The 25,490-nt window shown below is 37.9% G+C and overlaps 1 protein-coding gene across 9 annotated transcripts in view; it reads right to left on the minus strand.

The window, feature by feature from the left end:
* The window catches only part of ARHGEF3 (Rho guanine nucleotide exchange factor 3), a 113,408-nt gene that overhangs the window by 65,958 nt on the left and 21,960 nt on the right, over positions 1-25,490 (minus strand). For 6 of the 9 annotated variants that reach the window (XR_006931285.1, XR_006931284.1, XR_006931283.1 and 3 more), the window contains one exon: positions 8,861-8,924. Coding sequence is in view for 6 of the 9 variants with exons in the window: in XM_040646223.2 (XP_040502157.1) it covers positions 8,861-8,924 (64 nt within the window). In the remaining 3 variants the exon portion in view is untranslated. Of the gene's footprint in view, positions 1-8,860; positions 8,925-9,046; positions 9,148-21,505; positions 21,566-25,490 lie in introns of those variants that run through there. The other 3 variants (XM_040646221.2, XM_046899897.1, XM_015293069.4) reach the window with 2 other exon arrangements.

Below are 25,490 nucleotides of genomic sequence, written 5' to 3' on the forward strand. Positions count from 1 at the left end.
TCTGGTATATACAAGGTGAGCTTTTAAACATGTAGTTCACAGAAAAATTCAGTGTTCCAGAAGTTAATGGTTCTGCTAAACAGCTCTTAAATTAACAGAGGCATAAGGATAAGAGCTCAGCAAAGACTGTTATAGAATCAGCCCAGAATTCAAGCCCAAAGATGAGGTTGGCGGAGGGCCCAAATTTTTCATTTGAGGACATGTCAAGGAAGTGCAACGTCTGATTTTATCTGTGGGAGTTCTCTACAAGTGAAGAACTCACCCCATCACACGAAACCCTAATCCTTTGCCATCAGAATTTGGTAATCCCTCACCCAGCCTTGAAAAATAAATACTTTGGAAAAGCTCTGGGCAAGATCCAGAACATAGGATTAAATGTTAGATGCTGAAGTTTAGAACTGCCACCCAAAAGTTTTGCCTCAGCAGTTGTGCAAATCAAAACTCTAAGGCAGCTCACCTTTCTCCCTCATGTGTGCCCAAACTTCTGATCACGCTTATAATGGCAATGATTTCAGCTCTGGCCACACTGAGCTTTCACCATCTCTTACGCAATTCCAGCAGCAGTTCAGAAACTAGGGAGATTCTCACAAGCCTTTTAAGAAAAGGTGTAACACATTCACAGGATCAAGTGCCAGATTCTGGAGCCTGCAGGATGTTGGTGCTCACTCCTACAAAACAGAGCATTCCCCAAGACACTTCAGACCTAAAACTGTCCATGGAGGCAGCCCTGAATCAAAATGATTTTATTCATATTTCTTTATCATAAAGATGGAAGGTCTCCCACCTTCTTCTTTCAGTCATGTTGTACAAACTAACCTTCCTAGGACAGGTCTGTAACTGCCCTCATTTTATGACTGTTTCACAAGGCTGTCAGTCTGCTTTGGATGAAGAAGACACAGTTGAAACTTAGACCACTTTTGTGAGAATATTTAAGGTTGTGAATCACTGAAAACTTGAAACAGTGTTTGGAAAATTCAAAAGCTTTCCAAAGTCAGTGTTGGCACAGACCGAAGCTGTTTTCTAACTGTGCATTATGTGATTGAGGGACGCTAAAGTTAACTCTCAAAAAAATTTTACAATTAATCACCATCTAGAGAGACTGCATCACTGGATACCTTTTTTAATCAAAGGCAATGTAATTGATGTTTATAAATGTGCATTTTAGAGTTTTGAAATGTTACCTGAATCACATTCGGTTCATGTTATATGTAGTGCTTCATACACCTTGAATAAATTTAGTAAGACATTAAAAGAACACTATCATGTTGATCTTATTAAACATGTGACAGATTCTAAAGACAGCCTTATTTATGAACTGCCCTGCGCTTCCTGAACACAGAAAATAGCACTAGCTTTCAATAAGAATCTTGTTCTTATGTTTATTTTAAACATAACTAGGACTTATTGTAAGACTGAGATGTCTTAGAGCAAACTTGGCCATGAAAGCACTTCAGTGCTTAGGAAGAACAACAGTCTTCACACAGGTGAAGTGGGTACCAAAAAACTCACTCAGAATGCTTCTTTCAATTGAAAACATCAGAAGGAACTCCACTTCCTTCCCCACCATCAGCTCTCAAGTTCCTACAACCTGTTTCAGATCTTCCTTGGACTTTCCTTCTCTTTCACTCTTTAGAGGACTTTGAATAGGTTTCTGCCACAGGTACAACTTGACAACCTGTATCAGAACCTGTGGAACTGCAGGTGGAGAGGCAGATAACTGAAGAAAACCTTTACTGCAGCACTAATGATTTCCCAGCTGTTTTAGCAGATGATTTTTCAACCATTTACAAATGAATATCCTATTTATTTACTTTAAAACTAATCTAAGCACTGATGAACTGAAAGTTTTTACAACATATTTATACTGATCAGTTGCCATTTTACACTTAAGAGCACTGGGAAACTAAACAACAGACCTTCACAATGATTTGGTTAAAAAACAAACAGATTGCGATGGCAGTCAAGTTCTACTGGGTGCATCATAACTAGTACAACCGTTCTGCCCAATATTTATTTTAAATTAAAATTGCTATTCTGAAAGAGTGTAACAATTAAAATGCCAATGCATATTTCAAATTTGTTTCTAAAAGGCTGTTTTCTCAGACAAAACGCTATCAAGTTCAGCTGGAAAATAGCATCACACTGTTATTGTAATGTTAACCATTACAATGAAACTTTCTGAAACAAAGTTATAGGAAATACTGATTTCACATCACGTGTTCTCAAACAGCAGTCACTGTTGGGGTGGGGAGAAACAAATACAAAGAAGTGGGCAGAGTTTGGTGTGAGTTAAATTGAGCACAGGTCAAGTTCATCTGCTGTTGAACAAAGAAAAGAACAGTAAATGACAGCAGGAGTACAAGGTAACACCCAAACTATGATTAAAGACAGGAAATCTGCTATATAACAGAACATCAAACTAGGCCTAAGAGTACGACAACTAGACCTATCTGCTTTATCACACGTGGCTTCTAGCTTAGCATTGTTTGTATGTGCAACAGAGCTGGTGCAACAGGTTTATAGCACACACAGAATACTTCTACTATAAATAACAAATCACACCCAGAACAAAAATAAACTTAGAGGGATCCATAAAACAAAGTCCTGCAGTGTTAAAGTGACTGCACACAGCATATTTCCAGAAAATACCTATTCTGTGAAAACATAACATGTAAATATAACAAAATTTCAGAAAAGAGATATCATAATATTTTTTGTTATCATAAAAACCAACAGTATTAATTTGAATGAAGTCATGATATAATAAATGGAATGTATACCTTTTACAATGCAAGTGATGTCTTTCAGATTTGCAGATGTAAAAGCCTGAGTCTCCTTGTTTCAGGAACACATTTAGTGCTCCATAAGCATGCCCTAAAATTATTGCCACAAAATGTATCTAAAGTATATTTTATATAACTAGCATATAATTAACCTGAAGGTAGCCTTATAGATTAGATTATGTACTTAACTCGAAGACGACTTCGATGTAAAAGCTGTTGAAGTTTAATAAAGCAGGTACTGAATTGAATTTATGAAAACACAGCAAACTCCTATGCATTATAGATTTCTCTAGATAGCACGAGCAGTAATAGCTCGGCATGCTTTGTGAAAGCACGTGAAAGAAAATGCTATTTTTCCACCAGAATCCCAAATGATGACAAAGTGTAAAGAGCAGTGTGCCTCATTCATCTCATCCAAGCACACAGAAACACAACTTGAAAAACAATAACAAAACTGCAATAAGCATAATCATGATATGCTTTCTCCTTCATCTTCTTTACAGTACACTTTATGTAAGTGAAGTGTCCATGCCTGAGCATATGTCAGTGGTGGGAAGTAAGGGTTAACAACTCCTCTCTATGAACAACCCATAGGCGTCTCTCCAGCACATATCCAACACAAGACTTCTGCTGCACTGCTGTATGAGAAGAACCTTGTCATGTACAAAACCCACCGGTCCTTCAAAAGAATACAGCCATTTCTCACAGGTCTAAGAACTCATTTACAAATCACGTTTTGCTGGAATAAAACATTCTGACTTTCTGACATGACATAACTATGCCCATCATATATGGTGGATAAAACTCGATTATTGTGCTAAATAAACCATAATACGTTCTTAAATCCTTCAAAATTTTTGAATTCAGTGTATACATTAAGAACACCATAATTCTGATGTGTGTTTTGGAACTACAGATGGACTTGACTATGATCCAGTTACGCAAAAGCCACACAATGAATTTCTGATAGCATCTCTACTTTTTTGCCAACATAAACCTTGCTGTTCCAAGAAAAATTAGCCCTGTGACTAATCAACAACAGTTCCAATGGTTTGCTCAAAAACAAAACAAAAAATAAACTGAAATATTTAAAGCTCCGCCCATAGGTTAAGCAGGGAAGACATCAAAGCCAGCTCTCTTAATAGTAAAAAACCAGCATCCAAGCTGTACACTTGCACCAATTTATGAGCTCTAGTATTCTGAACTACAAATAGTGCATCATGGACAGAGATTTCTAATGCTCTTATTGTCTCCCATGTTGCTGCTGTGAACAGTTTAAAGTTTTCCCACCCCTGCGATGCTACTACAAAGAATGAACTGCAAGACTACAGAGGAAATGAGCTTCTACTGAACTTGTTATGCAGGCGTGATGTTTACAGTATTCATCTTCTAAGACGCTGAAAGACTTACAGAATTGCTTCTTAGCACTGCTAATACCAGATATCAGAGGCATTCTGGCCAGAACATTGACAGAAGCACAACAGCCCCTCCACAAAAGCAGGATAAAAGAAATCCTGAACTAAGACGGAAGGAGAAGTGCTGAGGTAATTAAACTCTGAAGTGGAGGAGTTTGCAGCTCCACTGAAAGAAGAAAGAGGGAGAGATCTAATAGGAGCAAGTAGAGCACAAATAGAAAGGAGAAAAAGAAATGGGGAATTTTCTTTTCAAAGAGGAGTGAGATGGATCAGAGATCAAGAATCCACCTACTATTTCCTTAGCAAGCTGCAAGATGTTAGGAAGAAATCAGAGGACTGTCCACAGAGGGAAATGCACAGGCACAAGTGCCCTGGCAGAGCAGTCCCCTCCTACTGCACCAATGGCATCATGCACAAGAAACAGTTTTCTTACTCCAAGGAGGAAACTACTGAAATTGTGCCTACAAAATGCAAGTGCATTAAAAAGAGAAAAAATCATGCTTTTTAATGCATATAATAACGTCTTAAAAAATTACATTGGTCTTATATTGTTCATACCTCACTACAAGATAATGGTATTGAAGCACGTTTGAACTGTAGGCATAAGCTAATAAGTTTTTCTTCAACAAGTCCAACTAAAGGCCTGTCTGATACCATAACAGCCTCTGCTATGGGTAACTTCATTGCTTAAGCAATGTCTGTATCCACTGGTACTCAATTAAATAGAACCAGTCAGAATCCAGAAGCAAAAGGTGTTTTCTGCAGTGGTACATGATTATGTAATTTATGTAATTATTCATCAAGTTACAGCCAGGAAAAAAAGAACTTCTCTCTTAGCAACCTGTACCTTGTTTAGTCATGTACCCTGAAGGGAATAAATGAAGTCTGCCAGCCTGCACAAAACACACACACTGTTTGGCAAATACTGTCTGAAAAGTGAGGAATTCTTCCCATTCGGCATGAAATACATCTTTTCTTCCCACACACATACCTGAAACAAAATTAGCAAGGAAACCACTTACAAATCTAAAACTGACTTTCAGCAAGTTTAGCACATTTTTATGTCAAGCTTCTCATAAATTAGATCAGCCTCCCTCCCCGATGACCACATCTGCAGTTTGGTTAGATGCTTTTGCAAAACCAAAAAGGAAACAGAAAACAAGGAAATATGAAGAAGCACAGATGCAGTAAATCTTCAATCTTTAGGCAACTGCACACCAAACATCTCAAAATGTCTCAAGTAGAAAGCATTGGTTTAGATTTTCCTACTGATTTATTTTTAGCACTAAAGTTACTGCAGGAGAAATAAAAGAAAAACAAGCATAATGGTTCAGACATCTGTTTAAAATATGCAGGAAGTGATGCTAGCTCTTTGTGGAGCAGTATAGAGAAAAATCAGTGATAAGCACAGACAAAAGCAGCATCCTCTTCAGCTATGCCTCCAAGCCTGGCACTCCGCATTAACCAGGTAACTGCTTTTCTTTTGACTGCAGTTTCTTCACAGCCACCTGAAGTGTCATATCAGCAGGGCTGCTACAGACCACTCTTGTAAATACATTTAAATAGATCATTAGGAAAAAGTAAATCACTTCAAGGCTTTTAGTAGCATGAGCCCATCACTCGTATAATTAAGGCACTCTAGAAAATTATCCTGCTGGTAAAACCAGAAGTGGTGATTTTGAGGCAGCAGGAGGGGAGATAGACAAAGCAGTTAAAATCTGAGACTCCTCAGGAGAGATTCTCAGGCTACATGAATTCAGATATTACTTACAAATAAGCCTGACTACATTTATTATGGATAAAATAGCACACAGACATGTAACTCAAGGCTGTATCATAACTCACAGAGAAGAAAAGAAGCCTTAATTCTCACATCTTCCATAGGTGCATGACTGTACAAATACAGGATGCTTCTGTTTTTGGTTTGTTTGTTCTTGTTTCCACACCTGTATGTCTCCCTTCACACACTCTAGCTCTCCTCCATATCCCTCTCTACTCTCTCACACTACCACTATATCTTTTACTGCTTTCTCCATCATGATTCTCTCTCTTCCAAAGTTCAGCTTCCTCCTCTTTTTCTCTCCAAACCTGCACTCAGCATCTTCCTTTGCCTTATTTCTCTTATACTCCAAGTACCACATCCATCACCTAAGCTCCTGTGTTCTGGTTTTCCACTTACACTTGTGCCAAGTTTGTGATATTCTTATCTCCCTCCACAGGTTCAGCGTTTCACTGTTTCTTCCTCTCTGAAACTACAATTCTCTCCATAAATACCTTCCCACTAAAACGCTGTTTGTTGGGCACCTGATTGTGCAATCTCTTCAGAGAGCAAACTAATCAGATGTATTATGAGTATATGCAGGACCTGCATACATCAGAGAGGCTGCATTGCTTGGTACACTTAAGCCTAAATCACACTGAAACAAGAATTTTGTCAGACTTTAAAAAAAAAAAAAGAAACAGCTCTCTGTTGTCACACAGAACACTGCTTAACCTTCTGGAGATGATTGCTACTGTTATCTAAAACAGCACTGGCAGAGACATAACATCTTGATATGGAAATCAACATATCAGCTTGATATGGAAATTCCCATGGAGGAAATCAAACCACGAGATTCAAAAGAACACCTTAAAATGGAAAATAAATACGTTTAAGCACAGAAAGGAAGATAGAAGTGCAGAGGAGTTTCCCCTTGGTAAGAGTTAAGCATCTGGGCCCTCTTATCTTTCTTTGAGGTTTACATTGGTGTTTGCTCACTGACGCATTAACAAGCCCACTTGATCAGCATGAGATACAGATATGCTAAACCAGTGATCCAACTGTAAAGTGAGGACAGGTAAACTCATAAAGCATCATAATGTTATGCTTAACGATTTTCTTCTGCTTTATTGTTTGTGACTGTTGAAATGATCTCACATTACAGTTCGCAGTATAGGAACAGCATAGATGTTTTTAAAAAGCATAGCTATGAATAAGTCATCTCAGCAGTTTTGTTTGTTTCACTCAAGAATGGCACTGATCCACTGTCAATATTAACATAGTTCATTTACCCAATAAGATTTTATACTTGCTTAAGAGAAGATATCAAAGATGATCTTTTATCATTAACCATCCATACCAAAATCTCTGTGACCTGAAGTCTGCTCATTGCGTTTCCCATAGCACACTTTTTCCACCCATCAAAACAAAGCTGATGTGACACACTGCAGAAGTCAGCAGAGACCGAGCTCTCTGGTCCAGTGCTCAGCTGCCTCAGCCTCAGCATCTGAACAGATCCAGTGAACAACTGCTACAGCTTCTTCCCCAGATGCAGTACTTTATTTTGGATAATTCTCTTCAACTGCCAATTATTACCCATTTTATGAAATATTAAAGCTATGGAACTGGAAGTCTGCGTCAGTGTCCCATAAGTCTCCTTAAAAATAACAAGGCAGACAACTCCCACACATCCTCATTTCTACACATGAAGGAAGCAGTTTGAAGATCCTTTTCACAACAAGCAATAGTGGGTGCTCTACTTAAAAATACCAAATTAGAGTACAGTCAGTATCAGATATTATGAAAAATATTTCTAGTTTCAACAACCTTTATCATATCATGACCACTACAGATCAGAACATCTATAAATGTCACTTATTCTTTCAACAACACATTTCAATAACATCTTCTCACTTAAATGCTCTGTTGAAGAAGCTCAAAACATATTTATATGCTCTCCTGAATAGAAATCAGTTAGGTTCAGTGCAAGTCAGTTCTCATTACAGGTAGTGGTAATTTATTATTATGGAAAATGAATTTTGTAAGGCAGAAAAGCCCTTATTTTGACCTAAAGATTACAGAAACACTACTCCTCAGATGCAACACATAGTGATTCCTAGAGTGTATCCCAAGCTACAGAGCTTACACACGCAGCAAATGCTCTTGCCATTTGAACACCACCACCCTAGGCTTTTCAATAGATCACATAGAAGGCTTTGTTTCGAAAGAGACACTTGGAAAGAATTGACCTGTGTAAGCAGTACACCTCAAACCTGAAACAGACATGGAAAAATTTGTCTGATACTGCTAAAAAAATATTGAAGTTCTCAGTTTCATTGCTTCATTTGCTTTGCTTTTTCATACATCTGTTCATTCTGCTGCTGTGGGAGTGCACATGTGTGCAGATGGCTTTGCTCAGCCAATTAACAAATCAGAAAAAAAAATCTATTCCCTCCAACCTTGTAAGAAATCCAGGTAATTTTTGCTAGCACCTGTACTTCTGCAAAATTCAGATATTCAAGTTTCCAGTAACTCTACAAACATCTACGCTATAGTAAAAAAAAAAAAAAAAATTAAAAAATCATTGAAAAATAGGGTATGTCACTTCAGCCTTGCTAAGTAATTCTCAAATACAAAAACAAATCAATTTTACTTCACATTTTAAAATCACAGTGTGAAATTGGTTACACTAAATTGTCTCCTGGATTCTTCCTAGTAAGTCAGCCAATCACATAAACAGAACCTGTTTTTTTAGAAAGCATTGTAGAAGGTCACAAAATGAAAGTTTTTTTATTCTGCTGTGCTGAAACCGTGGCAGAACTCACAGATTATACTTTAACCACAAAGTCACACAGCAATAGGATGAAGCAGGAAAATATATTAAAAAAAAACATCAAACTTACCCCTCTGAAATTCCAGCCTTTAGTAGAAGGAAACAAGGAAAAATTGTTCTGTTGTTGTTTTGGCCTGCAGGATGAAACAAGGAAAACCATTTACCAATTACATTTTTAGCTGTCATGTTTTCTACATCAAAAATGGAGCAACAACAGAGGAGAAAAGAAAAACACAGACTTCAGCTACTAAGACACCTTAGATTTCCTTGGCCATACTCCTGACAGGCTTCTCTCTTCAGTTCAGACAAACATTTCAATTTAGATGGAGAGCTAAGGGACATGGCAGCCTTACAAGCCTTCAGAGATACACCAACTTGATGTCTGGCAAGAACTTTGCGTCAGTCTGATTTCCAACAAGCAGAGACAGCCCTGACCCTGTGTGCTGCTGAAGCCGCAGTTGCTCCAGGTGACTCAGGCTGTGCACATACAGCTCTGCTGGTTGGCCACCAAAGGGCCCCAACAGCGAGGCTTTGCCAAGCACCATGCAAAGCAAGCTAGCCAGTCGTGTGTGATGCGAACAACTAGAGGAGCTGACTTCAGGTTTTACTCATTCAAAACCTTCTTTCTACCCTATAATTATCACTGTACAATTATTTCTGAAAAGTAACCATAACATTATCCACTTCACTCTTGATGAGTGCTCTTCACTCATTAAGATCCTGAAGTAAGATCTTAAACGATTCTGCTAAGGTAGGCAAACATTGCTGAGACTTTACACATGAAGTCAGATCAAAGCTTGGCTGACCTGCTGAAGCTGACCAAACCAGCGCACAGTTCAGTGGCAAGGCTTAAGTGCAACTCAAACCATGCAATTATTTAGATTGAAGGAATACAGACACCTGGTAAAAACCAACAAATTAAATGGCTGCCTGCCAAGCCTTCTCTCCATCGAACAATAACAGGACAGATGTTTCTGCACTTCAAGCACTAGAGTAACATGAATGATCTGGGAGCATCTTCTGCTCTTCACAGTTCCTGAGGGACTTCAACACACTGTGCCCCACCGGCAGTGTCAGGACAGCAATAGTCAGCCCTGCCTCAGTTTTCTGTCTTCTCTATTCTGATGTAAAACATTTGGTGTAAAATACTGTATGTATGGGCATTTTCATATTATGTACATTATCATTCATCATATAGCTGAGGTCACAGTGGACGTTTTTAGATGTTAACATAATGCAAATAACGAGACATATTATGATCACAACAACTGAGATGCATCTCCACCTTTGCCGTTAATATTCTCAGGTTTTACTCTAGTAGCCAACCAGCCATAAACACCACCAATATTTCAAGCACACTGCAGCATACACATCACAGATTTACAATGACTGTCCAACTAAGAGGTTCTCCTACTACATCTTTCCAAGTTAAAATATTAAGAAATTCAATTTCTAACCCAAGATCCTCATTGGAACTCTAACTGCATTACAAGAAGAAAAGAATGTGATCAACAACAAGAAGTTACACAGATTATTGATTGTTCTAACAGTGTTTTACATCCATTTTGTTCAGCAGCATGCACAAATGATCTCAGATAGAAGCAGACTCCAATTTTCCAAGATGCATTGTGTGCTTTTTATAGATTTCTTTCTCTTTAAAGCTACATCATTATTTAAAAGCTCTGAAAAGCTATATCATTATTAAAGAGCCCTAAACGCCCAACAAACACAACAGTTATAAGAAAAAGTGTGCTTAACTAACAAGGTAGCAAAATGCATCTGTCACTGCGGGTCCTCCAAGATTTTCTGGCCCAATACCTATAGGATGTATCAAAACTCGCTGCTAACTGCTTTTTCATTCTAGGTGTACAGCTCTCTCCTAAAGAGAAGAAATCAGACTAAAGAGTTAGACTCGTTTATCACTGAATAGGCCACCTTAAACCATTTCTTAAGAACTTTCACTTACATACGTCTGACCAGTCTGTTACTTCCCTACTTTCTATTCCATACAAAATTCATTCAAAAATATGATCCCCATAAATGATACAAAGAAACCACTTGCAAGTAAAAGGAAAGCAATAAAATTAGTTTTGTACTTGTGAGAGCCTTTAATCGAGCTGTGAATCATTACAGGAGTTGACAGAAAGAAGCCTTTCAAAATGCAGGATGGCACGTCAGAAACAGTTGCTCCCGTGGGCCCCAACACTGGCCCAGGAAAACTTCATGGGGGTATTCAAAGTCTAAGCATGAGCAGAACAGTGTAATCATCAACTCTGATTTCCTGCCACAACAATTTCATATAGCCTACCTTAAGCTTATTGAGACCTTAAAACTACAGAAGTACCTCTTCATCTTACCAAAAGACTATTCTAGAAGTCTCTCCCCTCCCATGGCTAGAAACCACCTCAGCTAATTGCAATCACGTGTCACAGCCAGCGTCCTGAGCCAGCACTTTTCAGTTGAACACACCCCTAAATCAAAGTCAGGTAAAGCACAACTTCTGGTTCCCAAATATACCTCAAGTAATAAAATATAGTTCTAGCAAAACCAAGACCTCAAGTGCAGCACTCAGTTTGGTCCTTTACACTGTCTTAAAGTTATTTTGATCTGTCTTCCCAACTGTCAATCACAATCAGAGAGAACTATACTGGAAAACAATTGGACAATTGAAGACTTTGTAAAATATTCTCTTTTTCTACAGTGCACTACTTTGAAGAATATCCTGTTTACTGGATGGGTAACTCTTCACTGAATTGCAACAGTGCATAAGCTAATTAAAGGAACATTCCATTAAAAACTCTATTGAATTACTAACTGATATTTTAAAAAAGCTACCAGAAGAATTCTCTTTTTGGATAACCATTAAATTTTATGTGTTGGTAATAGGAATGCTGCATCATTAAGTGTATTGAAGGCCCTATGCTGTCTCCTATGTCTATTAGCTTCCTTGGATTCTGCTGTGCAATAAGGATACCTTGAAATCTTGCTGGACAAAGTATTTATGGCTGCTGAATCTTTTGACACTGCTAATGACCTCTAAGCCGTGGCTCTGTCTTTAACCAGATGCTTCTAAAAACTGTTTTGTAGTCTCTGATGTGCAAAAGGTTGGAGAGAAAGAGCCACTGAATTAAACATGTAGTAAACACAGAGACCGTAGGGACACAGGAGTCAATTTCAATAGTTTAGGAGGCCAATTATAATCAATCAAAATGTGTTTTTTTTTTCCTGAAATGAAGTACTTACTAGAGAAGTTTGGATACAATAGAAACAAGATGTTGCCATAAATTCTGATGAAGTATTAAACAAGGTTAAAGATGTCAGTTGGTGTTCAGTAGAGAGCACTGATTTAAAAATAAAGATGCATTTCCATCAAGACCAAAGTAGATATTATTTGGCTTACAAAAGGTTTATGTTGCCCCATCTGCTGCTTGCATTCAAAAAAAAAAAAGAAAACCACCTGAAATTCAGATTAAACCAGCATCATCAGAAATGCTTGACTGGAAATGAAACCTTGGTCTTTCTTTAAAAGGTTTTGCAAAAACTGATCACTGTATTTGTTTGTTTAGTAACTATATACCTAGCAATTCTGCCTTGGAACTTAAAGTAAAACTTCAATTCTTTTCTTCTCACCTATCACCATCAGCAGTAACAAAGCAGATCAGTGCCAAAGCTGAACCATAACTATTCCTGCCACACAAAACTCAGGACAGAACCCAGGCACACACCCCAAATGTTTGTTGACAATGGTTAGAAAAGAATTAAGTCATAAAATAATGCTTTTGCCCTTAAGATATGCAGGATTTGCTGTTTAGGTTCCCATACACAGATACTACAAACAGACACAATAAAACTATCAGTTGGACAAAGATAATTCTACTGAAAGCTGCAGACAGACACCTCATGTGCATGGCTCCCAGAATAATCACCGCGTTTTGTGCACAACCTGTGCTGTGCTGGAGGTTAGCGACATCACTACAATAAGTACTAAGTATAAAGGAATCTGAAGACTAAAAATATCCACTCAGTGTTGTAAAGTTGTTACATTACTGAAAAAGAAAAAAAAAATTAAACAGCATTATCTATCTTGAGTCATGATGAGATACAATGAAGGATTTAGGTTAGTTTACGTTAAGCTCATGTAACTTGCATCTTCATCTGATCTGCAGTCTCTGCACACACAGCACTGACTACCACAGTTTTTAGATACAAATATCCAAATAGGTGTTTATAATACTGAGCTGCTGCCTCTGCTTGGAGATAAAAGTGCATTTCACAAATCCAAATGAATACTCCGCTAAAAAATGAAAGCTCAAAACACTTAGAGAAAAACTGTGCTAAGTAAAAATTCTTCTCAAACTGCAAAAATAAAGGTTGTTACAACAGCTGTGAATATTTTACCAAAATGCACTTAAATAACAAATTGTACCTAATGTTCAGAACTGCTCTTTGTACTATCATTAGCTCAACCTACAGTACTGAACAATACACTGATTACAGAAGCGTATTTCTTGTAACATACTGGGGTATATTTGTGATAACGAGTTGTAAAAGATTCCCAAGCAGTTCACCTGATGAAGCCCAGGAGTTAGAAGATCATTTCTTGCTCTGAACAACAGCTTTGATTCTCTCAGAAATTTTAAGTTACAGATAACATTAAACTCAAATACCTTTGGCATCGATTTTAAAAGCATAGGAAAAAAAAAAAAAAAAACTATGGCTTCATCTTTTTATTAAGAATGAGATTATGTAAAATTTATTTTGTTCTCTGAAGGGAAAAAACAAATCTAATACAGCAGAATTTGATTGAGAAATGTTTTAAGTTCCCATGGAGATTTTACATGATACACTCTTCTTCCTAAAGGCAACATCTCGCAATGACTGGGTTTATGTTCAATTTATCAAGGATTGATTCTGCAGACGTGAGCTCTTCAAGCTTCCACACAACCAACTGCAAGGTAAGTGGAAACAACTACACCCTTAGATAAACAAGATTGGTCAATTATTATCTTCAGAGAAACAAAAATATCCACTAAGGAAAAAAGCAGATGAAGGACTTTCAGGAGCAGTGCTGACTTTCTGAATGCTGACATAATCCTCTACTCCTACTGTCATGAGCTGAGTGTCATAAGCATTAAGAAAGAAAAACAGCCCCAGTGAATCTGGGTATACACAGATGAAAGCCTGCATCACTGAAGCAGGTACCAGTGAGCTGTCGCACACCTACTCTTTTCCCATGCTTTCTTCAGAATGTTTGTTTGTACAACAAATCAATGCACAGCACTGCAAAATGTCCTAACACTACTAAAATCCAAAGAAGCTACATGGCATCTCTCCATTTCTGCATTTATTTGTATTTCCTGTCAAGATTAAGAGTGATGTAATGAAGAAGAAAAAAAGAATCAGATGACCAGGTTAGGTACTTTGATCTAAAAATCAGATCTAATATTTCAGTTTCTAAAGAAGCACATGCTTGATGTCAAGCTGCTAACATCATTCATTCATTCATTTTTTACTGAAGGTTAATGCAATAAATTACATTTGAGATACAGCACCACAGAATCATCCCCTTGACATACATGAACTCTACTGACAGCTGAATAGAAGCAGGCCCTGACTACCAGCCAGCAGAAGGACACAGGTGTTCTGGTTGTTTGACACAGTATAGCTGTGTTAATGCCAGGACAAGAAGGGCACCCTGTCTTGTATTTCTTTAAGAAAATAACACTGCTTCATGAATATTGTGAAATGTAAGATTAGAAAGATTACTCACTGGCTGGCTTTGAATGAGCAGCCTAAATTATTGCTATAGTATTTCAATAATAGCTGGAAGAAGAAATGTCAATAATGCATTTAATAATTTTTTAGACATTACACCATCCCACCGCTGCATCACAGATATATGCTGAGCTCTTGACAAAGGGAACAACTCATTAAAGAGAAATGTTTGCTCATCTCCACCCTGCCGTGTAGATAAGATCCTCCAGTCCATGGGAAAAAAAATCCCCAGTGGTAATGCCTGAACGGCCCCCATCATGAGAATGCCAAAAAATCAACCCTCCAGGCACAAACTCACAACGTTCATGTTCAAGGAAATAGAAGTCTATTCCATCTTGTTTTCAAAACAGAAGAAAGTTCTCATCAAGAACCAGATGTTGCGAAATCCACTTAATTTAGCAAGATTGGGCACTTACTGGTTAGATAGAAACAAAAATATTTGCCAAGAGAAAGCAGACAAAGAATTCACAGCCGTTTGTAAACAGCATTCTCCCTGTTAGCCTACACAGAAGCTACTAACATCCTCAAAATGATCATCCAAGTGCTATCACACCACGTTCTTGATAACAAACAAGAATGGAAAACTCTTATTGTTTGGTTTCCTACCATCTGGCTCTTTTTCTGAAGGTAAACACGAACTCCTGCAAAGCTGCAGCCCACTAACATGCAGTTAAAGAGATCAGAGGAATGAAAACAGAGGGCATTGCTATTTAAAACAACGTTTGGATGCCAGGCAATCCGATACAAGACTGTAGAACACTTTATTTCCTTATGCTCTCATCTGCACCTTTGTTTTCTGCACAGTAAGTTGTATTTCAACTAAAAAATACCCCCAAAAAATCCACTTCTAACAAGAATGTCAAATCAAGCTGTTATGCTTTTAAGTTAACTTAGAAGTTACTGTTAACTTAGAGGTTTGTCTGTGTTGAGTCCATTGTTAAGCAAAAGGAAGTCCTGTCTACCTTCTGAAGAGCACCGTGTGATCTGTCCTCGCGCCTGTCTCTCACAGACATGGCATGAAGCCAGACAGTCAAGGGAGGAAACCTGCTTTTATTAAATGTCATCAATTACTGAGAGCAACTGAAAGTTACTGGCTGCAACTTTCTGATGGTTGTTTTACTGAGAAAGATTACTGTTTCATGAAGAAGTGTTTTTAAACGAGTGACAAGAACCACTCCAGTAATTTCAATGCAAAGACAGACGGATTATCTCATCTTGAGACTGTAACACACATCTCACCACTGGAGGTAATAAACTAACATCTCCAAGGGCATGAAACCATGCCCACGATTTAGCTTCAGTGTGCAGCAGCCACTCACCAAAACAGTGCAATTACACCATGTACCTTCATGTTTACATCAATTCTGTCTGTTAAGTTACCTAAGTATCTGTGTGACCAACTCTCAGCACGTGGGCTTAGAAAACTTCTTTCTCCTCATATTTAACAAAATAATCTTCGCAATTCTTATTCAGCTTCCATTGAATTTTTAGGTCTTTTAAACAATCAGTGGAGTCTTTTTTACTACTGAGCAGTTTCCACTGTTGTTCCACAGTTGTAACTCCATAAATCTTCCCTGTCACCAGCCACTCTTGGAGCTCTGCGTGCATTTTGTCTTACTCAATGAAAAACCCCTCACAAAGCCCTAAAATGCTTTCAAGTCAAGCTTATTCCAATCACAAACTCTGGATTGGTTCCCCTTTTGTTCAGAATGGAAGTGAAATAAATACAAACAAGGCAACTACTTGCATAAAGGCCAGTTTACATGTACAAGGAGAACTAAATTTAATAACAAACAGCTTCAACAAATATTGCATCCTCTGATGTTAAGAAATTCCATTTAACACAAACACTGACAAATTCACTGCTGCAAAAAACAAGCGATGTTTTTGAGGGGATTTATAAATAGACGCTGAAGTCAACAAATACTGTCCTCTGCCATGTGACCTTTTTGATCTTGATCTTCACTGCACAGTGAGGTCAGAAAACTACCAGGAGTTTGATCTTCCAGAAGTATGTAAACCCGTTTACATGTCAAGTTACAATGGAAGTTATAATTTTTGACCACGTATTCGGTATTGGAAGTTTCTTTCAACTTGAAACATTTGAAGCCAGTGCAAATGTTACACCCAATGTTTCTAGCATTCTCCATTGCTCTCAGAATGATACTTCAGCAACAGATCTTGTGTTTACTCTGAAATCACAAACACTTCCCCATTTAGAAGAGCAGGATGACTTCCTATCATTTACACAAAAAGAAAGTTTCACTATTTCCATGATTCCTGAAGGGCTACTTAACCTGAGATGCAAAAGGAAAATGCTTTCAGTTGTTCGTTATTATTCACAGTTGGGTTCCTATGGGAACATTTTTTGCATCAATGTTACTATAGAAACCCCTGAAGGCAGTGGGGGAAGACTTGCTCAAACCAAGATTCCATGAAAGCTCTATTCAAAATATCAATTCAGGACAGAAAACGTTCGGTGATCTCTACTTGTACCAGCACAACGATGTTACTTTCTAGTCATTAGTGCATAAATACAACAACTGCAAGGCAGTAATTTCACCTCCATCACTACCTTATAAGACCATGTAGGAAATTTTGATAAAATAATCTTATCAGAAATACATAACCATATAATTCATAATTAACATTAGCATCAGTAATTACATTGAAAGTGTATATTTTGTTTTGTCCAGGTCAACATATATACATAAAAGTGCATTTTATGGGATGGAGAGATTTAGACCCATTTTTAATTTTTCATTATATGTATATGCACATTTATCTATATCAACATCTATATGGACAAATGCACCTAATTTTACCATCCAAATAAATTTAATTCCTACAAAAACAGGAACTAATATGTGAAATGAAAACAGTGGATCAGGCAGGAAATAGGATTATGCTGCAAAGTAAACCTGTGATTGATTTGTCAATTGAGGACATTTTCTCATCCCTTTCAAGAAAAGGTTGTCTGCTCACATCCATAAGCAAGGAGGCCTATACCCTTCTTTTTTGATCTTATTAGCAGTAATTGATAACAAATCTCCTAATTAATACAAGGATTTAGTAGATTTGCATCTGCAGTCTCTGACTGAAATACAATGTCTGGGCAGCAAGGTCAAGAATTAACTGTTATTTTGGGTGCATTCTCAGGATCTGTTTCAAATTAATTACTGTATATTGTTATAGACAGAAGACCAACTCAAATAACAGTTTTGGCCCTATGGCTCCAGACTATGGGTTTAAAATGCCTCACAAAATAAATGCAATGGAAGTACCTAAGGGTCAAAAGGCAGCAATGTCTAAATGCTGCAAGCAGAGAAATCTTGAAAGAAACATCACTTCTACACATGTTCAAGGGGAAATTATTGCCAATACTCAAAGTCCAATGCTCCTTTTTCATTACTTCTAAGATTATTTTTGCTGTAGTAAAAAATAAAGAGCCCAAATAATGAATTGTTTCAGTATATGATTATCTAGATCATACTGCTATAACTTGTTCTTCAAAAAAAAAAAAAAAAACCATGAGAAAAAAAGCATTTGTGCTACATGTTCGTGTTACATGTAGCAAAACATTCCTACTGAATGTCCAATGAGATTAATTTATATATAATAAATTTTGAAAGTTTTTCCAATTACGTAAGAAATCTTTACAAATAATACAGCTTACACCAGTAACTCATATCAGAAAAAGATATGCAATGAGTGTGCCAGAGATTATTTGCCTTCGAAGAAAATATATTTCAGCTATTTTCCCTTGTACATATGAACATATTATCATCATATATACTAACACAGTATCTTTTTTCCCATCAAAATACTTCAAGATTTGTAGCAATGTCTCCACCTGAATCGTGGAGGGTTTTTCCTGCTCCCCATCCCAGCCTTTCAGGTCAGGGTGTAGAGTACCCCAGGGATAACTGGTCTGACAATTGAAGACAGATGTAAAGAAAGCATTGAGAACTTCAATCTTTTCCTGATCCTCAGTGGTCACGTTCCCTGCCATGTCCTGTAAAGGATGGAGATTGTCCTTGACTCTCCTCTTACTGTTAATATATTTAAAAATATATATTTTATTGACTTTTGCCACTTTCATTTTGAAAACTGTAAACTTCTTCAAATCAAAAGCCTTGTGAACAGTCTCGCAATGTGAATACAGGAAGCACCAGAACACAAGGACAATATATTTGCTTCCTATAGCAGCTGAAGAGTCTTAAGCCACAAGGAAAGAAATCAAAGAGATGTTAATTTGATCAATGATTATGAAGAATCATTATTTACAGTTTCTTTTATGGTCAATGATACCAGAACTACTGCTCGCAATGACAGGAAAATAAGGTGAGTCTTCCTCCTTACGGTGAATATATTGACTGTTCTGAGATTTATTTTACTGTAAAATATGTTTTTTGTAGCCAAACTGTTGGATTTTTTCCAATCATTTATACTCTATCTCTTGATTAATAAGTTTCTGTACAGCAGTTTTCCAAACAAAGCAAAAACAGATACAAAAAGATTGACTTCATCCAGGCCCTTGCATTAAACAGTTAAATGATGCTGCAAGATTTCTCAGCAATGTTATCTGTCTGATATCTCTACATTCAGATCTTCCCATCTAGGCAACTTCAAACCAAAACAGAGTAGGTACAGAGTGATTTGATGAATCAATCCGTTGGGATAAGTGGTGTAGCAATGACAACCTCACAAATCTGAAGCTGTAGCATGTGCTCTTTGAGAAGGATAAATGCTAAGAAACTGCTTTCTCATTCTTAAGAGAGGAAGATGGTAATGAAATCAAGTGAAGCAGCAGGCCCCACTCTATGCGTAGCATGTGATTTTATGGCCTGAATTGGATCATAATGAACAGATACAGCTCTGAGCACACACAGTGGCAGTGGAGGTATCGCCTTTCTGCAAGCAGACACCACCTCACAGCCACACGCACACACCCAAAGAGACTCTGCAAGGGACAGAGCAGATGATGACTGGTTTCCTGTGGAAGCAGGCCCTGTGCTCCATCGCACAACTCTGAGCACACCATATCTTTTGTCACCTCTGTGAGGCCCTTGCCATGAAAAGGCTGCAGTTAGCTTAGAGCAACACACATACCATTAGTCTCCTGCCAAGAGAACACAAAATAGCCATGCTTTGGCAGCCCTTCTTGCAAAGACTGCTCATCTGTCTCATCTCTATCCATACACAATTGTGATAAAACTTGAGTTTATCCTTTTTATGACTTACATTTTTTGAACCTTCTTTTTAAATGGACAGTAAGTAGTAAAGTTACAAACAAGACCCAGACAGCACAGTCATGTACCATTTCCTGCGGAAACTATGCATTCTTTAAACCACACCTGTACGCCTTCCTGCAAATCTGACTTTCCTGGGTACTTTGAAAAGCACAGTAACTGGTTTCACATCTTCCAACTCCTACTCCCTCCTATGTCCTACTGAGAAAGATTAATTAAAAAGCGCAACGTTCTTTTTTCCGAGTTTACAGTCAAAAGACTGTTCTCAAGAACGAAAAGATTTAAATTAGTAGTAAGTAAAAAATATTAAGCATTAAACCTAAAACAAAGGAAATGCATTAACGCTGTGTCTGATATGGATGGAGGATACATGATAAAGAATAGAAGAGTTCAGCTGGAAGGGACCCACAGAGATCATCGAGAGGAAGTGCCTGACCACTTCAGCACCAGCCGGAAGTTAAAGCACGGTACTAAGGGCATTACCCAAATGCCTCGTAAAGATTACTTGAGAATCAGTAAGCAAAGAACTTTAAGATGCTCATTCTAAATTTGACTGCACTGTGAAAACAAAATGTAAGAGAAACTTTACAATATTTTCAAATCATCTTTGGATGGAAACCCGATGAATCCTTTTCACTCTTACAGCAGTTTTGAAGTGTGTCAGTCACCAGGTAAAGAACCTGAAATTCTAGGTACTTGACTTTCAAATAGAGGTACCTTAAATAAGGTTGCCTTCCTACACAAGTTAACATTGGCAGCAAAGAAAATTAATGTGCTTTGTTAAAATTCTCCATTTCATGAATTTTGTAACAAAGCAAGATAACGAGCATCTACAGTGATCTCAATTTAGCTCTGTACTACACAAGCTTTGTTTATCTGATCAATTTCTAAATTGCTAGATCAGGCTGAGAAAAAGAGTTAGCAGCTTTCTCAGGGGAAAAAACAACTTGTCATCTCACCAGACTACTGTCCTCATCCGTTCACTTAGCAGTTGCTAAATCCTACACCAACTGTTAACTGATGATGAATGAAATGTTTTCTGGGACTATCAGTACCTTGGCAGAAGATACAGCCACGGACTACACACTGGGCAAAAAACATTTCTTGAATCACTAAGATAGCTCAAGTTGAAATGGACAAGGAAGTAACACTCAAGATCTCTGATGGAGCTTGATAATACAACTTCAATTCCTTTAAATACGCACACCAGAGATTAAGAGTCCAAAGCAGGAACGTTGAAAAGGAAAACAAAGCTGACTACATCGTACGGGTTCTGGTCATTAGGAAAAAAAAAACAAAGTAGAAGAACATTTGAGGACACTGGCGTTCGGAGAGGCAGGGACAGCTTCTCCAGTAGTATGAAGCTGCCACATTAACAGAGGAATACCACAGAGCTATAGAATGGTTGGGTTGACCTTACAGCCCACCCATCCCCACCCCCACCCCCTGCCATGAGCTGGCTGTTCCCCACCAGCTCAGGCTGCCCAGGGCCCCATGCAGCCTGGCCATGCGCACCTCCATGGATGGAGCACCCACAGCTCTCAGGGCAGCTGTGCCAATGCCTTACCACTCTCTCAGTGAAAATTTTCCCATGGCATCTAACCTAAACCTCCCCTCTTTTAGTCTCAAACCACTCCACTTTGTCTATCAATATGAAAGAACTATTCTGGTTATGACAACAAACTTACTGCATGCAGTTCTTTGAAGTGTAGTGCACAGCGTTGTCTTGTAAATAGGCTATTTGGGAACTGTAAAACAGAAATAAGACGTAATAGCAGTGCTCTACTCTATATCCTCAGGTCCTCAGGTTGTCAGAAGAAAATTATGCATAGCACAAACGCAGACCAGGACACAACAAGTCAAAGAGCCCAGCCTTACATGCACAGCTTACATACACACTATGAGCAAAACTGCACAGAAATAACCTTCACAGTGGAAATGAAGAATATCTTGATGCAGGTACCATAAAGAGCTACCATGAAATCAAGTACCGTAACACTATTAAGTCCTCCAAACCAATGGACAAACATCAGCAAATGAAAGAAGTTTGGCTAAGCCTGAAATGAAACTAAGATATGATTCACTCATGGTCCCCACAGACAAACAAAACAACAGACAGCTATTCGTGTTGGTTCATGTAGCCCCCTGCTGTACAAAACACAGAACTGTAACCCAGTCACCTTTCTGTCACTGTGCTCTATGAGCTGCTCACAAATTATCCTGTGCAGCCCTTTCATTTACTAATGAAATCTTCATTGTAAAATACAACAAAATCAGTTCAAGTTTCCTGGCAACTCACCTATTCCAGTAAACTGGAAACAAAAAGACCCTGGATGGACAGGTACTAAGGAGCCATCTATTGCAATTCATGAGAGAACCTCACTTTCAAATGCCCTTCTCCCTGAGTTTAGTCATTTTGTTTGTTTTTTTTTTAGTTTTTTGCTTTGTTTAAAACCAAGCTGCAAATGATGAACACACACTTACATAAAAGATCTTCCTAATATAATGAAATACCAATCAGCACCAGAAAAAAGTTCAATATTTATATCAAACCTGTCTTGAAATGAAATGCAGAAAAATCAGTTAATTGTTCTATTACAGAATCCATGACCAGAAAAACACTGTCTTGTACCAGGTGAGCTGCAGATTAAACAGAAAAAACAAACAAACAAACAAACAATAAGGAGGGAAAACGTTTACCTCACATAACATAAAGGCCATGACAAATAAATACCCTTTTATCTCTGCATTCACCACAGGATGACCAACAACTGCTAGATACCTTCATCACCCACAGGAATTGATCGGGAAGATGACATTTCACAGGCACCACAGCTGATTAGCTATGGGACTGCTCCAGAAGTAATGCCTGCTATTTTATGAGGAGGTGGAAATAGGTCTATGTAGGCTCAATTCTGCCTCAACAGATCTGTCAAATTCTGTTGTATTAATAAATAATACAATATAACGTTTCAGATGTGAACGTATCTAATAGAACTGCAGGAAAAAAAAAGTTATAACAGTATATTTAAAAGATTCCTATTTTTTAAAAAATGGGTGCAATTTATGTCAAATCACCTGGTCACACACAACTTTCATCTTGGTCTGTGAAACACAAAACTATGACACAGTTTTCAAAACAGAGCCATCTTTATCTTACTGTTCAGTAGGGAAGACAGCAAGAAAGAAAAACTGCGAGCACCCACTTGATAATGTAATTTCCCAGGGTAAAGGAGCGCTTTGGTGAAACAAAATTTCCTCCATAAAAATTGCACAGAAGTAATTGAATCTCCTTTTTTAAACATAGTTTCAGAAGCCATGTTTTAAATTGTTACCCATCATCAGCACCCCACAATTTGAAAGCCTACATCCATAAGCAGCTGTGTGTGCATGCATTTACATACCTACATCTAAAAAGTACTAGTGGATATTCTGAAACATTTGCAGGTTTTCAATACTTCTCAATGTTCTTATTTTATTCAGGCATTACTATTAAGCTTCTGTTCACAATTACATTAACGTGAACTACCGTGGTTAGTCCGTGTCCTCCTTTCCACTCCAGAAGAAACAAATCTATAGATTTATCTGGGGCTCTCCTTGTGTAGTTTTAGGGCAACATGATGATTCTTTACAACAAAAAAGCAATGTTTTGAATATAAGAGATTTGCAGATGAACCAGTTTGAAAGCGATGTACTCAAACCATCCTCTCTTACAACACTTATCTCTAGAAATATTCAGGATCCATAGCAAAATCCAGCCCATTTAACCAACTCGTATTCTCCAGCCTTCACTCATCCCACAAAAAGGAAAGATTAAGTTAAAATAACTCTTCTGTTTCTGATCCTTTGTTTCCTAATAGTGCAGTGTTCATATGTTACCATAGAAACATGGTATGTTTTAGACCCAGACTTTATCACCAGCTCCATCTACAGTCAGAGAGCAAACTAAAAATGTATAATCACTCAAAAAACTGGTTGCCTTATTAATAGTGCAAGAGTATTTACCAGATGCTCTACCATATTCCATGTTGAACAAGTATATGAACTAATAGAGACTGCTTATATGAACAGTGAGTGGAGTCTCAGACAAAAGGAAATCGTGAACAAGCATAAGAAGCTCTAAGAGAGAGGCAGAGTAAGTGACAGAAAACAGATGGTTAGCAGTAGTGGATCACTGGGATTTTCTTTCTACATTTTAAAACACATCACAGACACTGACACTCCCTACAGACAAGTGCATTGCACAGCCACTCAGAACCCAGCTGCTTTAAAACAGTTAAGAGAAAATCACACTATTCTAAATGTGACATGTAGAAACTCGATAAAATAACAACTTTTGCCTTCACAGATAACTTATTTACCCTTCATTAAAGAAATGACAGAAAATCTCCACGGTCTAAAAGGTAATACAGGTATAATTTGTAGGATACACAATCACTACAAAAGCCTGGAAAACATCACCTAATTATCAGAGAAATGGTGTGTTTTGAAACACACTGGCACACCTAGCTGAAGAAAGCACTAAGTAACTGCTCACAGTGAGTAAAGGTCCACAGAGGGCTAATTATTCCTGAAGCATGAATAGCAGTTAATTGATATGGGGCAGATAAGCAGCAGAGGCATACTCCGGAAAGAACCATCAACTTCATGCATGCCTGATGAAGTCTTCCACGAGTACCACCAGTGCCATCTGTTTCATATCACACCCTGCAACCCCTCAACAGAGCCAGGAAAATGCTGCCTCGTTCCTCCATTAGCTCAGACGTAATATTACAAACAGTATTGACAGACTGCATCCACCTGAGCGAGATCTTTAAAAATGAGCATTTTTCCTACAACATACACAGGATGTGCATCAGATATGGTGACATGCTAAAGCACGCAGTGATGGGTTGAGGGGATAGTTTTGTGGAACAGTGATAATGAAAAACCCACCATCTCTGTTATCTATTCTGCTACAACATGTAGTATGTTCTATACATATTAATAATTTTTAGCTTGTGGTTCAAGTATCACATCATCACTTTACGACAACCTAAAAACATTAAAGCTATCATCACTGTGGATTTGCTATTAAAACAAGTTATTTTTAACATTAATTAAATGTAACGAAGGAGAGGGGAAAAAGTCTTTTTTTCCTCTACTTTGCCTTCCATGTCTCACATACTGCAAAGGCAAATTTTTACTATTTCTGCCATTTTTGTGGTTTTTCAGATGGTATTAGAGAAGGAAAAGAAAGCATAGCAAGTGTATTTGAGTGACCCAAGCTTTGATAGCCACAAAAGAAATATCAGGGCTGATGGCAAATTTCCCCTTTGGTATAAACTATGCTAATTAATTTATGTTTGCAAGACTGCACTGAAGGTGTTCTCATCTGCTACAACCACAACTTCAGATTGCAAGTGACCAGAACATTGCTCAGGGATGCTGAGGCCTCCTTCCACAATGACGTTCATCGGTTATTTACACTGGCGATCCAAGTCTAATCACCATCCTTGTGTGTTATTTATCACCTGTCAGCACACATTCTTCTCATCCACAGAGGGAAAAAAAAAAAAAAAAAACCTCATAACATGCCAAAATGAGACACCCGGGTCCTTTAGTTAAAACCATACAGACTCAGCTTCTCAGTTAAGGGATTGTTTGTACCAACCAAGAGAGTGACCAATATCG

The sequence above is a fragment of the Gallus gallus genome, chromosome 12 (assembly GCF_016699485.2).
Source record: "Gallus gallus isolate bGalGal1 chromosome 12, bGalGal1.mat.broiler.GRCg7b, whole genome shotgun sequence".
In the NCBI taxonomy this organism is placed as follows: domain Eukaryota; kingdom Metazoa; phylum Chordata; class Aves; order Galliformes; family Phasianidae; genus Gallus; species Gallus gallus.